At 33.8% G+C, this 16,334-nt stretch overlaps 1 protein-coding gene across 14 annotated transcripts in view; it reads left to right on the top strand.

Moving 5' to 3' along the window:
* The window catches only part of CABCOCO1 (ciliary associated calcium binding coiled-coil 1), a 129,304-nt gene that overhangs the window by 25,128 nt on the left and 87,842 nt on the right, over window positions 1-16,334 (top strand). For all 14 annotated transcript variants that reach the window (XR_012510253.1, XR_012510244.1, XR_012510246.1 and 11 more), the window contains exons 4-5: window positions 2,589-2,733; window positions 7,318-7,390. Coding sequence is in view for 3 of the 14 variants with exons in the window: in XM_074374065.1 (XP_074230166.1) it covers window positions 2,589-2,733; window positions 7,318-7,390 (218 nt within the window). In the remaining 11 variants the exon portion in view is untranslated. The remainder of the gene's footprint in view (window positions 1-2,588; window positions 2,734-7,317; window positions 7,391-16,334) is intronic.

Consider the following 16,334-nt stretch of genomic DNA (forward strand, 5'->3'; position numbering starts at 1 on the left):
AACAATAAGTAACATTTATATAGAATTAACTTGTATCACTCACAGTGCCATTTGCTCTCCAAACACTGTGTCAGTTTATTCCTGCACAACTTTATGAGGTAGTTCTATTATTCTCCTCATTTTAAAAATGAGAAAAATAAATGAGATTTAGAGCAGTTAAATCTGAACCCCAGTGAGGGAGAGCCCATCCTCCTGACTCCTGCATCCAATGTGCCTGGCTTTGGGCCGAATTCTGGAAAGCACTATACACATGTAATGTTTATGTATCTTTTCACTTTACCAAGAGTAAACTTCCCATGCATTTCTTATTTGATCTTAACAGCAGCACTATTATTTTGAAAGTTGGTATTATTTTCCTTTATAGATAAAGAAAATGGAACTCAGGTCACCTAGCTAGTAAATGGCAGTTATGAGGTACCAATCTAAGTCTTCCAATTAATTATAAGTCTGGTGTGTTCTTTCATTACCCTGAATTTTCAAGGATAAATTTTACTTCTACAGCCTTTACTATTTAATTGGTTTAATCTTTCATATTTAATCACATCACTAAATGTGATTTTTGAAAGAGCAAACATTTCAGTTAGATAAGTGAAATGATAACTTCCCTAATTTTTAAATCCATTATCTATAGAAAGACATTAGACATAGAAAAACAGTCTTAAAGAGTCAGTTATATTTTAACGTAAGGAAATAGTCATATAAATGTGTTTCTGTGCTTGATTAGTAAAATTACATCTAGAATTATAATCATCTAAATTTTTCTCTGCATCTCTAGTTAATATCATTTTATTAATAAAATGATTCAGATTTTAATCCATTCATTTCTGAATTGCTTTTATCCAACAGATTTTTCATTTCTGAAATTACTGTCACTATTTTCAAAAGAAGTTTATCATGGAAAAAGAAATATTCAATAATAATTGAGCTCCACTTTGAATATTATAGGAAAGCCTAGTTATCCAGCAGTAAGTTGTGTATCTGACATTCATTCAACAGGATCTGGAAGGAGGCTATGAGAATTGGACTAATTGACATTCATTAAACCAGATTTTAGTTGTTATATAATTTTATGCTCATTTTCTAATTCCTACACATAGAAAAGAAATTTAGACTAAACAAGTTACAAGTTAATGTTTATAATGTCTTCCTAAAAGTTTAAATTACTATACTGTCAATTTATTAGTAATTTAGGGACCTAGCATATATATCCCAAAAAGAGTAGCTGTGTAACCCAGAAGTAGCTGAGTCCAAAAATCAGCCGATATTCTCATAGCTACTCTGCACTCTCTTCTTCTGCCTCCCTGAAAAATCCACCCCATTAACAAGGCAAGAAAAGTTTACTAATGGTTTCCTAAGAGAGACAAGTTTGGTTCAGATTGGAAGTTGGGGTTCAAATTGATCAGCACAATTCTCTCCCAAGCCCTCATCTAAGCCCCCAGCTGACGGTTGTCTCCCCCAAGCAACCAGTCCAACCTCCTTTTTGCTAGAGCCTTTCGACTCTCCTCCATGCTGTTCGATCTTGTGTCCATACACCCCTCACTTGTCAGCAAAAAAGGACAGTCTGGACAATCCAGTTACCTGGATTCATCCTCAGGACACAGCAAGCAGTGTGTGTGTGTGTGTGTGTGTGTGTGTGTGTGTGTGTGTGTGTGTGTGTGTGTGTGTGGGTGTGTTGTAAATAATATTTGCCTGCCGCAAGTAAAAATGAGCATAATGAAACAGGAAAAGAAGATGAAAGTTAATATTTGTATTATACACGGTATAAAAGTTAAGTCTAAGGCTTTTGACATTCATCTACTTCTTTTTCATCTAGACAAATGCCATAGAAGATAGTTTTGCTTTGTTGTTTGTTTGCTTTTAATTGCAAGAGAATAGACCACAATTATTGACTTGTTTATTTTTGATAATGGTGGCAAAGTGGTGTCAGTGTCACTCTTTTTGCACTGTCATCTGGCTCTCGCCACCACCATCAGGCATACAGCTTTGAGAAACAGCTTACATAAGTTGTCTGTAGCTTGGAAAAGAAAAAAAAAAGTCTTGATGCTTTACATAAAAATCCATATTTCTGGCATCTATTGAAAATCTTCAGGCCCAAATTCCCACATGGTAACAATCAGCTGAAGCCAAGTGTTGGTCGACTTTGTTCATTTACATTTTCAGCCTGAAGTTCAATTCTGCTGTCTACAGTGGCTGAATCTACCATGTAGGACTTCCTTACCAGCAAATCCAACCAAACTTTGTGTCATTTCCATCTATATTTCTAATCTAAGATTATAAAATATTTCTTTCTTTTCCATTCTAAAGTAATCTTTAGGTAGATTAAATTTTTTTTGACATCTTAAAATGGAAACATAAACTCTTCAGACAATTGTATAGCATTATGGTAATTTATAACTGCTGGGGGTGTCAGCTGCTATTTTACATTAAATGTAATTATTAATTAGCATAAACAGACAACAATAGTTTCACCCTTTGTCCTCACAAATACTGAAAAAGGAAATTTTTTCACATTAAGGACATCTTAGATTATTCTGTTTCCAAAACCTCTATCCAAATAATGCTTAAGACTCTTCTGGATTTTATTTCAGCACTGCACATGTCATTAGAAGACAGCATAAAATGGCTTGGGGAAGTTATGGCTGAAATAGGGCCATCCCGTTCACAAAAATATGAGGAATGGAATACCTTTGATGTAAAACAAGCTAATGCGATTGTTGATTACTTAAAAATCAGGTATGGATTTTTTCAGTAGCATTTATTTTTCAATTTATATTTCTAGAAAATGTCTATTAAAATAGAAACTAATTCAATTTTTCATAAAGTTAGACATTTAAAGAACATATGCAGTAATTAGCCCAACCAATAATTAGATAATATTCAAATCATCCATCCAATAAATAAAAACCAGAACATTGAACATTTTGGCTAACCTTGCATTCTTAAAAAAAGGTTTGTGTTTGATGAGTATAATTTCATCTAGACTTATAATAAATTGTCTAAGAAATTTTTCTCTGAATCTCTGATTAATACTGTTTCTATTAATAAAATCATTCCTTCAGATTATTCAGATTTAATTACAATAGACTTTATACTTTAGGTAGTTGATCTTGACATTAAAATTTTACATTTTAAAGAGTAATATATATTTCCAGTTAAACATTTGTTTTAAATTTGTATTAGAAATTGAAGAGATTTATGTATATACTTCCTCAAATTTATTATGTACCCTGAAATATTTTGTAGTATTGACCAATTAAACTCATTAAGTCTATCTTTCTGCTTAGAAAATGATGGGGAATGGAGGGAAAGTATTTTTATTACAGTGATTCCTCATTGGTGAACTAAGAAATTTGTCTTTTTATATGATCTGTCACAAGGTCTGCACTAGAGTCATGCATCTCTCTCAAGTGATATTTTTAAAGTTAGCAAATATTTAAACAAGAGTTGGTAAAAAATCTCTTTTGCCTAACTAAAAGCTTCTGCAAAATATCTTTGTTCCTGTATTACTATATACTGCAGTGCTTTCCAACTTTAAGTTTTAAAATTCCAAAATAAATGGTGCTGCATGATGTTCTAGACATGCTCGTGATTTGCTTGGCAAGGATCCTGGTTGTAGTCTGGAAGTTTTTTAAAAATTAATGCATTTAATATGATAAGTTTTATACACTGGTTCCTGGCATGAATTAATAATGGGGTATGATATAATATGTTTTTATGTAATAGCATTTAATATAATATGATTTCTTAATGTAATGACATATCTCCTAATGGGCGTCTCTCACTAAAAGCCATAGTCTTGTATCAGTCAGATTAAGGGGAGATCCTTGTGTTGAGGGCGGGGAGGGAGTGGAAATCCAGAATTGGAGGAGAACCTGTTCACAGGATCCTTCTGCCCATCAGGGTTTGGAAATCACTGGGCAAGGGGAATTCTCTGCACATCTGTAGAGCCTCCTTCTTTCCCTTCTCTTTCTGTTTGAACTTCTGCAGGTCTCTCTTGCAGAACACATTTTCAGCTGAACTCTAACCCAGGAGTTTATAACGGGCACAGGACTGATAAGTTAGCCACAGCAGCAAAACCCATGCACCTTCCAGATGGTGAAAGATGGCAGTTCTTTTCTTTTTCATCTTTTTCATCTCTAGACGAAAAATGTTCACCAATGTATTTCTTGATATTTTATTGACATGCAGAAAATGGTTAAGTGAGAAGGAGTTGTCAGTGTTAGTCATCTTTAGAGCCTAACCAGGGTAACTTCACATACCAAAACTATGTAGTCTTACTTCTCCAAAAAAAGATAATATTTGAAAAATTAGTCAAATAAAGTAAATGAGAACTAGTCTTGATGCTGTTAAATCTTCATATTGTGATTTCTAAGAAATTATATGCTTTAAGTGTCTCTGTTACAGAAAATAAAATATCAGTTGGTAAGTAGGATATGTGAAATTGATACTGAAATTGTGTAAAGAGAAATGTGCTCTTCTACAACACCTGTTCACAATGTCTCATAGGTCAGCAAGTGTGAATTTCATGGCAATCAAACCATATAATACTTTATATTTTAATGACTACAAAGAAGTTTTATAAATATGAAGCTAACTCAATTATCAAAAGTATAAGCATGTTTTCAATTTAACCTGATAATTAAGTTTACTCAACCAATGAAAGCCCTAGTCAATTTTGGGAGAGTGCTTTTTGGAACATGACCTATAGCACATGAAACTTAACTGACAATAAAATTGAAATTTCATTTGATGCTCTTAATAGAGTCTAGACTGTATATGCTATAGTGTGTCTGTGAATTGAAAACTCTAATACCAAAATTCCTCCCCAGCAGTGCTGTGAGTACTCTACTTGGGCAATATATACATTTTATATATATATATATATATATATATATATATATATATATATATATATGTGTGTGTGTGTGTATATATATATATATACACACACACACACACATATGGTATAACATACACAAATATAATATAAATACTACTGTAGCTTCTCAATATAAGACATTATTTAAATATATATCTGGTTCAAGGACACTTCTGTCATTGTGTATTTTCCGTATTCCCTGGAAATCAGGTGAAGGTAATGTACACAGACATATACTCAATATAAGAAAATCAACACTGCCCATTTTGGCACAGGTACACTTCCTGGCGTGGAGCCAGATGTCCTGACCCATTTTCATTCTGAGTATTTTCCCTTTGATTTAGGGCTAAGACAGGATGTTTGACAAGATAGTCTAGAGGCTTGAGTCAGCTGGAGATCCGAAGGAAGAGGGAAGAAACGCACTCAGGTAGCAGAAGTGTCACTTTGTTCCCATTTGAAGCGATCAAATAGCTCGCTGGTAAACTTAGCGAATCCCAGCTGTGGTGGGGACCAGAGTGAGGCAGTGGAGGTGGCTTCACCTGCCTCTGAGTAAGTGCCTCTTAGGTGCCCACCACCCCCTGTCTGTCTCACCATAGTCCTGGCCTTGCCCAGCTTTGCATCTTTCACCACTGCATCCAAGTCATGCGTTTTCGTTTCATTGTAAGAAGTGAATTTCTTTTTTAGCATAATACAATCTAATTCCTGTATGCAATGAGGAGAATAAGGCTGAAAGATTATGAAATTGCAGGAAGGAAGATTTATGAATTAACTTCATTGTGTGACACAAGATGTGGAAAGGAAAATTTTACACTTGTTAACTGAGAAGAAGCTAAGCTATTTCCGAATACTCTACAGTCTTTAATTTTTCTACTCAAAGTCAGTTATTGCCAGTGTAATATTTTTAACCTTAAAGCTTTCTCTAGGTAACCAATGTAAGGAGAGTTTGAATTTATTTTGCTTCATTGAATCATCAAACTTCACTAATCTTGACGTATTTTCTAGCCAACAAATCAAAGTAATGTCAAAAGCTAAGTTAGTTTTCTGAATGTTAATGACTAATTTGAATGTATGAGCGTTTTTTTCTCCCCCAAAACCCAAAAACCCTGTGACTGAGTCTGCACACCACCCATCACTTTTTAATGGATTGTGTTAGTAGTGAGATCAACTGCTAATATAACTCAGAGAGACCCAGCTGCCTGAGGATTTCTTCATTGATTTCAAATGAATTGAAACTTTGATCCATTACAGCATTCAGGAAAAACTATTATTATACATGCTCTGTAGCTACATTTTGCAAATGTTAATTTCTCAGTTATATTAAAATCAATTTTCTTAAATAGCAAAAGTCACCAGAGTGAAAGAGAAACCACCAAGACTATTTTCTGTTCTTCAGCATTTTGCTGTATTATGAGTCTATTAATTTTCCCAACCAGCAGGAAGAGAATTAGAAAAATTCAAATATTATCACAAACAGGATATTAAAAGTCAACCCTTCAGTAAATTTTTAACTCTCAATAACACATTGCTGAGATCTCTAAACTTACTAGAAATATACGTATTTTTAAGGAATTCTTATCTATTGGCTCTTTGTACTTTTTATATACTGACCACCTCGTCTTTAGGGTAGGAACTGATGAAATTGTCTTTCTTTTTTTTAACTTTTTTTTATTGAGTTATAGTCGTTTTACAATGTTGTGTCAAATTCCAGTGTAGAGCACAATTTTTCATGAACATACATATATTCATTGTCACTTTTTTTTTCTGTGAGCTACCACAAGTTCTTGTATATATTTCCCTGTGCTATACAGTATAATCTTGTTTATCTATTCTACATATGCCTGTCTTTCTTTCTTATATTAAGTCATCTCTTTGATGTATAATCAAATATTCTTCAAGAAAATCACACATCTTCTAAAAAGTATTTCAGTTCATGTTGCATCTTTTTTCAGGTGTTAACAGATTAATTTACTCTTGAAACAGTTTGAGAACATGTGAAGTAATTGTTATGGAAGTAGACTATAGAATTCAGTGCCATTAATACCAGAGGGAATTGACTCTAGCTTGGAGCAAAATATGAAAAAGAATGTGAAGTTTGGTGTTACTCAAGGGAAGTGCGTTATTTGGTTGTGAGCCAAGTAAAGTTAAGATGAAATCTAATTGTTCCCTTACCCCAAACCTATCCACTCATCACAGATTAATTTACTGATATTAATTTAGCTACTGTGTTATATTGTCAGTGTCTCAAAAAAATAACCTTTACTTTCTTAGCATTTCTGGGCAATTTATTTGGGAGTAAAGGAGGTGGCTAACTCCTTATTAGTGTTTAACATCTTTAGCTTCCTCAATATGAACAACTTTCCTTTAATAAATATTCTTACATATTTGCCATTTTTCCTGAAACACATTTATCAGCTTTCCACATTTACTTTGTATTTCAGCTTGTTTCAGCACTACAAGCTGTATGAGTTTCTGTTCTACTCTGCCAGGGAAGAAATCTTGATAGGAACTGAGGTAAGTAAGTAATTTATCTAGATGGAACCAATTAGTCTGAATCACTTAATGCACACTGATCAGCATCTGGATCTTTAACTGCTTAAAGCAACTTCTTGTCAGGATTACTCAAGTGTTAATATAACCAACTAGTAGTTTGCAAAAAGAATAATTACATAAAGTGAGCTTTGGATTAAGAAAATACGCTGTCTCTGGCATTAAAGACATTGTTGATCACGTATACTTTATGTATTTATAGATTATTTGACAAAGCTCAATTGGAGAGGATATGTACATCTTCCTACAAATAAAATTAGGAAAAGTGAGATAAAGTAATTCAGTTAAATCTCTTCTAGTTTCACATTTATTTTCAATCTACTCATTGTTTAAGGCCTAATTCAAATCCTGCTTCCTCAGTGAAGCAAACATTCCTTAATTGTATTGCATCTCAAAGGAAGGGTTTAGACAGACTCTTTAATCACATTCTATTACTTTATTCCAATTGATCTCTTTCTGCTGAATATTGGCTGCTCTTAGCACACCAATAAGCATGTAAATCTGTCCCATGTCATATGGTTTTCTAATTTTTCCTGTGGGTTGATATAGTTAACATAATCCAACTGTAATTTCCTTGAAGGCAAGGATCATGTGCTATTTTTCTACACAGCATACAGTATAATGCAGGACCCCCTCTTAATACTACATAAGTGATTCAGTGACAGGGTGTACAATAACAGTTCTATAAGAAATGGTCTATGTAAAGCTACTTTTGAATAGCCTTACATATGTTTATGTATAAATATTACATATTTATAATTACTAGAAATGAAACCTGGGTAAGAGAACATTTTGAGGAGGGTAAAGATGCCATAAAAAGTGCTCCTTTGATTCTCAACTATTTGAGGAGTCTATATTGCCTAGAAATATGAGATAGGAGTGGCCATGGTCAGGAGTAAACAGGGAATACGGGGATGTATACATTATCTGTATAATTTTCCTGATATTAAAGACCAGATGGAATGTGCCAACTGTTCTGTCTTCCATAGTATTGTTATTCTGGAGTTTATAAATTGCTTACTTCATAAACCCCTCAGTCACCATGTCTCACTCTCCATTTGGGTACTTGTTCTAATGCTGGCCTTTTAAATAAGCTGAAGGAGAACAAGGAACCCTTTTTGCTTCTGACTTTCCTTAAAATTTCTTCTTTGCAGTCTCCTTATACTGTAGCTTAAATTAGGTGTCACTTGACAAAGTTTCACTGAAAACGTTTCCATTTCAGAATTACATCATATAATGTGACAGCATTGCAGTCATTATCTGTTTGGAATACAATCCTATCTCATCATTCAGCAGAATTTTGGGGAAATGATAGTGGCTTCAGCAGCAGCATAAGCAGATATTTAGAATCATCAAGAAAAAAATTCATAAAGAACTCCCTTTTCCCTTTGTTAATTGCACAATCGTGCCTTTCTTCTCTGTTGTAAGGATATATTTAGGTGACATTTATGCTTATGGAAAGATAAAATGGAGAAAGTAGACAAGGATTGGCTCATTTATTTTCCATCGTCTTTTGTATTTTCCCCAAGCTGACCAGAGCTATAAAAAAAATCCTTAAGGAAAAGCTACTGGGTCTTCAGGAATTAGATCACTCATGGAATTTTAAAGGATTAAGCAAAGCTGGTGTTATACTACAATATTTTATGGCATTGCAGAAGTGTCTGGTAACCTTTGGTGCACATACCTGTTTTTTAATTAACAACTTTTCATGAAGGAGGCAGAGGCCTGCCCTACTAATGTGATTATTCATGCTGACCTCAGGGCTCTGGGACCAAATAAGGGCCACACAGTGACCACATAAATGTTCTAAATTTAACTCTTAGGCAAGCATTCAAGTTAAAAAACACTGACAAAATTTCGTTTCTTTCTTAATTGCGGATAGATGGTTATAATAAAACACATAAATTGTCTCTAAGAATAATTGCTAAATATTAATTTTAATTATTAATAGACAACATAAATAAATCATACTCATGATTTTCTTGGGTTTTAGTTTAAAGAAAATTGATTTTGTGTTTTTGAATTTAGCAGTTGTTTTTAGTTATTTCTACTCATCTGTTTTCAAGAAATTTCATGTCATTCGTAGATCATAGAGGCACATTTTCAGTAAGTCATTATTCTTGACCTGAGGTCTTTAATGATCTAGAAATCTTTCTGGGTAGATACAGTTCTATAGGCAGCATGTTTTGTAGTTTATTAAACAGTTTGCATATCATACATGTTGAAAAAGGCAGTAAACAACCAGCCAAAATAGTAGCAGAATGGAACAGAAGACAAAGGCAGCAGATACCTGTAGTTGTAGCTGTCTTAAAGGATGAAGTGTTAAGTGTCACTCACTCTATTTATAGTGATGAGGACTCCCTTCTAGTCACCCAAGCCAGGAGCTCTCCAAGTCTGTTGTTTTGACAGTGCAGTTAGACCACACACCCACAGACAGAAGAATTGTAAGGGAATCAGTATCTTCTTAGGGTATATATACTTTCTGTGGCCTAGAGACCCACCTAGAAACCTGAAAACTGCTATGTTCTTTGCTTTTGTTATCTGAAAACTACAAGAAACGTTGAATAATTGCACACAAAGAACCCTATTGGATATTAGCAATGTTGTCGATCAAAAACTCTGGCAGATACCCACAGTTGTAGTTCTACCCAGGTATCTACTGCCAGGCATCTACTAAGGTGAAATGATATAGCTATTACAATTATTTATTCATTTGGTCAGCATATATTATCCAGTTCTTCTTATGCTTTAAGCCTTGTGATAAGTTCCAGGGATACACAATGACAAGCAGCGTTTCTTGTTCTCAGGGAGTTTGCTGTCAAATGAGAGAAGAGAGATGAATAAATAAGTAGTTACAATACAGGGGGATTTCTAGGAACAAATGAAATCTAAGAGGAAATCTCAAGGTTGTGAATGAGTTAGCCAGAAAGTGTATTATATTTTTTTGGTTCAAGTGAATGAAATTCCACACAAAATAGTTCAATTAATAACAAGGGGGGAGAATATATTACTAAATCACTAACTGGTAAATATAGGGGGTGAGCTGGACTGGAGTCAACTGGATCTCAGTAGTCAACAATGTATTGAGTGTGTGTGTGTGTGGGTGTGGGCATGCATGCACATGTCTCAGTCTCTCATCATCTCTCCTAGACTTTTTTCATTTCCTTTTCCTGAAGGGCCTCATTCCCTTATGCTATAGATAGGCTTCTTCCAATTGGTGGGAGACACGAAAGAGGCAGCTCCAGTTTAGCAAGTCCAAAAAAGAGAGACATTCTTCCTCCCAATATTAACATTATTGTCTGTGCTTGTGTCATGTTTCGCCTTTCAATTAATCACCATGGCCAGAGGAGTGACATAATGTTATTAGAAGACCCAACTAGACTGTATTGAATGGGTGACAGAGGATGACTAGATCCCCCCAAAAAGCAGAAAGAACTTTTGCAAGAGTGAATAATGATTTTATCGAAAGAATACATGAAGCACACATGTGTAACTCCTCTTCCATCCAAAATCTCATAAGAGACCAAAAATTTTAAGATCCATAATGCTGTATATAAGAGATTTTATGACATCTAAAATTATACATTATTGATTAGATGAAATTACAGCCCCATATGTACAGAGGACATGCTTCAGAGTTAGTGACATTTCCTTCAGCATCCTCTACTGATACAGAAATGGGAGAAAGCTTAAGTGGAAAAACAATGGAAGCAAGTAGAACAGCTGCACCATTCAGCCATCTGCTGCCTGTGCAGAGCACTGAGACGCCAGGGCATTTACTCCAGTGCTGAAGAAGCTAGTGTGGGCAGTGACACCAAGGAGGAGGGAGGGCAGTTCTGAAGTGGCCACTGACCTTCAAGGGAGACAGTTAGTATACCCTGAGCATAAGCTACTGGCACACCTACCTGCCATCATTATCTATCCCTCTCCTTCGGTCTCTAGAGGCAAGCTGTGGCAAACAAAGAAACATCCCCAGACAAATGAACCAGGACCACCTAATGTAAAGATAAGCTGGCAGGGCAAAATCACCAAGAAGTTGAGGAAAATAAAATCATAAGAGGGGCATGAAACTCTCTGAGCAGATCAAACAATAGCTAAGGAACAGAGGTAATAGAGCAAATGGTAGAAGACCTAAAGTCAGATTAATATTCTCAGAGAAGTTTGAAAGTTTATTGTTTTATTGAAAAAAATGAACTGATAGGGATCTTGTTTGTTTAACATGAGATTTAAAAACTTTTAATAAAATATCAATTTTATGTTGACAGACTTGAAAATCTAGAAAAAACAGTATTCAGGGGGCTGTAAATTTTACTCAAGAAACTGTAAATTTACTTGAAAAATGTAGAGAACCTTAATAAGATGATAACCATATAAGATATTGAAAAATCTACCTGTGAAGATGGTATCAGATATAGGATTTACAGGCTAGTTCTACCAAAATTTCTAAGAGTAGGTAATTCCCTTATATATATATTATTGTAGGGGATAGAAGGAGATGGAAAACTTTCAACCCATTCTCTGAAGTTAGTGTAATCCTAAGAAAGCTTTAAACTTACTGTTACGAGTTGATAATGAATTGTAATCAAACATGGAAAAGAATAACACAAAGTCATAGGCAATCTCCGTTATGAAAATAGAGGCAATAATCTTAAATAAAATATTAGGAAGTGAAATATAGCAGAGGGTTAGATGTTCCAGTAGGGTTTATGCCAGATAGGGAAGGATGGTTTTAACACTGGGATATCAATTAATGTAATTCAGTACAGTATCAGATTAGGGAAAGAAAAAACCAAGTGATCATCTCTATAGAATGGTAAGGGATTTGATAAAATTAAATATCCATTTCTCATTTTAGAAAGACTGTAGTTAATCGGTAATATAAAATTACACTCTTAACTCATAGAATTTACCAAAAACTAAAAATTCACTAAAGCATCTTAATGAAAACATTAAAATAGCCAGAAAAAAACAAGAGAAGGCTGATTATTACCCAACATTGCTTTTTAGTTCCTAGCCAATGTAATAAAACAAAAAAGAAGTCAAAAGTAGAAGAAAAAGAAAGGTATTGAAAAACAAGATACAAAACTGCTATTGTTTGCAGATGGTATGATAAGAAACCAACATTAAGAAAATAATATGTAGTAATTTTATTACTGAAATAATATTTTATTTGTAACCTATTAGAAAAGAAACACATTGGGTAATAATGAAAACCATAAAATATTTAGGGATGAACCTAACAAAAATGTGCAAGAATAATACAAAGAAAATTAACCAGTTTTAGTAAAGATAAAATATTTTAAAATTCTGAATAAATGGAGAAGCAAATTTGTTCCCACTTGAAAAGACTCAATTTTATGAAGATGTTATGTCACTCTAACCTTTAAACTCAGTATAATCATGATCAAAATGCCGTGATTATTGTGGCACTTTACCAATTAATTCTTTAAAAAATTTTTATTGCATAATATTTCAATCATATACAGAGTAGAAGGAATAGCATTAACTCTCATATATCTGTCATCTGGCTTTAACAGTTAGGAACTTATGTGCATAGTTGTTAAGTATTTTAATATATGACTCTAAAATGTAATGAATTTAAAGTAACTCTCAAATTAATCATGAAATATGCAACCAGTGTTCAGAAGTCCATTATAATTGGTTTGTATTTATGTTTTCTTTTGTCTATATTTTTTTAATTAAAAAAATTTGTTTTGAAGTAGAATCAGTTTACAATGTTGTGTCAATTTCTGATATACAGCATAATGTTTCAGTCATACATACATATACTCATTTCATATTCTTTTTCATTATAGGTTATTATAAGAAATTGAATATAGTTGCCTGTGCTATACAGTAGAAACTTGTTTATCTATTTTATATATAGTAGTTAGTATCTGCAAATCTTGAACTCCAGATTTATCCCTTCCCACCTCCTTTCCCCACTAGTAGCCATAAGTTTATTTTCTATGTCTGTGAGTCTGTTTCTGTTTTGTAAATAAGTTTGTGTCTTTTTTTAGATTCTACAGTTAAGCGATACCATGTGTTATTTTTCTTTCTCTTTCTGACTTACTTCACTTAGCATGATGATCTCCAAGTCCATCCATGTTGTTGAACATGGCATTATTTTATTCTTTTTATGGCTGAGCAGTATTCCATTGTGTATGTATATGACAACTTATTTATCCTCATCTATTGGTGGACATTTAGATTGTATCCATGTCTTGGCTATTATAAATAGTGCTGCAGTGAACATTGGGGTGCATATATCTTTTTGAATTAGAGTTCCCTCCAGATATATGCCCAGGAATGGGATTGCTGGATCGTATGTTAAGTCTACTTTTAGTTTTTTAAGGAATATCCATACTGATTTCCATAATGGCTGCACCAACTACATTCCCACCAACAGTGTAGGAGAATTCCCTTTCCTCCACAGTCTCTCCAGGGTTTATCATTTGTGGACTTTTGAATGATGCCCATTCTGACTGGTGTGAGGTGATAACCTCATTGTTGTTTTGATTTGCATTTCTCTGATAATTAGCAATAGTGAGCATTTTTTCATGTGCCTGTTGGCCATTTGTATGTCTTCATTGGAGAATTGCTTGTTTGGGTCTTCTGCCCATTTTTGGATTGGGCTGTATGTTTTTTTCCCAAGAAGTATTGAAGCACATTTTGTAAAGTAAGTGCAGGCATATAAACCTGCTTCCATATTAGTATACTGACAGATAGAGAGTTATCATCTGGGTGTTTACAAAATGAAAAAGTGAATAGAAAAAATAGGTGAACTCTTGATCTGTGAAACTAAAATACGTTACAAGGGTGTTGCTGCCATATTTCAACTATAAACTAGGTTTAGCTGAAAAGTCATTTATAGATTAAAAATCTGGTGGTGTACTATAACATCCCAAATTTTCCCTAAGAAAATAAAATTGATATCATGAATTATGTATACATAGCACATTTTAAAAATATTCAGTTTAATTTCACCAAAGTGACAACATATCAAATCTTGGATCATTTGTGCTTTCAAAGGTTATGTTATATATCTGTATTTAAACAGACACATACACACATATAGATATTTGTGTTTGAATATAAAAAAACCTCCTAAGATTATGTCTGCTCTAATAGTTTACCTAGTTTACAAATGTAATAGATAGTTGTAATTTTACCTCTAACTGTTTAAGCCAACATACTTAATGTTTCAGAATTTTACTTTATAATATGAACATTTTCACACAATCCCCATTTGCACAACTCCAGGGGGCACCATTCGTGGTCTGTATGATTAATGTAGTTGTACATTGCATAGCCTGAGGGTTCGTTTGTGGAGGCCCTGTATTCACAAGTGGCGCTGTAGCAGAATCTGATTATTATAAATATGGCATACTTAGAAAGATTTTTAAAGAGTATGATAAATATACCTAAGTGGTTACCTTGCCTAGAGTCATATTTTGGCAGCCTTTCATAACCTAAAATAATATCACTTAAAGTCAGCAAATGTAGAAAATTCAGACCTCTCTAAAATTAGTGAATGTCAATTGTGTGTAATTTTAGGTTCTGAGCACTTATTCCTAAAGCAAAAACAAAATAAAGAAAACACTCTTTTCTTCCTTATTGCAAAACCCACAAGATTATGGGTGTTAATGACACTGTACTTAAAAATTGTTAGCTTTTAGGGGTGGGGGGAATAACCAGATAGAAACATAAATTTTATTTTCTTTCTTTAAACTAAAAAGTTATGGTGTCCTGAATAAACAAAATATGATACTTATGTAAACACTCACCCTTTTAAGGAAAAAAAAAGCAAAAACAACATTGCGTGTCTGATCATATTTTGGAACACAGTAAGGCAACTGAAGCATAGATATAAAGATACCTTTTTTCTCTTTAGTTTACCCTTGAGATGTACCTATCAAAATAATCTGAACTTATCCAGATGATGTTTTTAATCTTGAAAAAGGCTTTTTTTTTTTTTCTTGTTGGATGATCCTATTAGCAAACTGCTGGAAGGGAAAATCACACAGGACATAATTTGTAGTTTGACCTACTCACATTGAGTGTTGCTAAAGAAAATCAATCAGAAATTGTTGTGTTAAAATAACTCTATCTGCTCTACCTGGCATCTGTGACTGACTTTAGAATCTGTCATTTAAAGAAAATGGTTGACACTTGGATATACAGTTTATCAAAGTTCACTCTAGTCCTTTCTCCAAAGCTCAGCAAAATAATCATCCCTCCCTAATATAAATCTTTTAAGGGAAATTCAGTTAATCTGTCTCCAGTAAAATAATTGATAAATGGCAGGAGTACAATTTAAAGATGGTTTCCATCACAGATCACATGGCACCTAAACTTTTGAACTTGTCACTCAAGTCTTTCCATCTGTTGGCCTCCTAGCATTACAGCTCCGCTCCTCGGTGACCAGTTCTCTGATTGACTTAGGTTAGTCTTTTCATAATTACAGCTTTCCTACTTACTTCTGCCTTGAAGTAAGTTTTTCCTGCTGCCTAAAATGCTCTCCAGCCTTTTTTCTGCCAACCCTCATGGCTATTTGAGGGACACTTCCTTTAAAGAATGAAGAAAGAAAAAAGGAAGGGAGGAAGGGAGGAAGAAAGGAAGGAAGGGTGGGGGGAGGAGGATGGAAGGAAGGAAAGAAAGGGAAGGAAGAAAGAAACTTTGTCTAACATTTCTTTTTACTTCTTTATTTCCTTGGCATTAAATAACTTGTAAGTGTAGAGCTGCATCTTATCAATTACATAGCTCTGGTATAACTGACTGTTTTTTCCCTTGTTTTTTTCAGTAGAGGACCTATATACATTCACCTAGTGTTCAATATTTGTTTACTAAATCAATTAATGTAGAAGAAGGAAAATTTTATTTCACTGACTAATTCCAAAATATTACA

Source organism: Camelus bactrianus, chromosome 11, assembly GCF_048773025.1.
Source record: "Camelus bactrianus isolate YW-2024 breed Bactrian camel chromosome 11, ASM4877302v1, whole genome shotgun sequence".
Classification (NCBI taxonomy): domain Eukaryota; kingdom Metazoa; phylum Chordata; class Mammalia; order Artiodactyla; family Camelidae; genus Camelus; species Camelus bactrianus.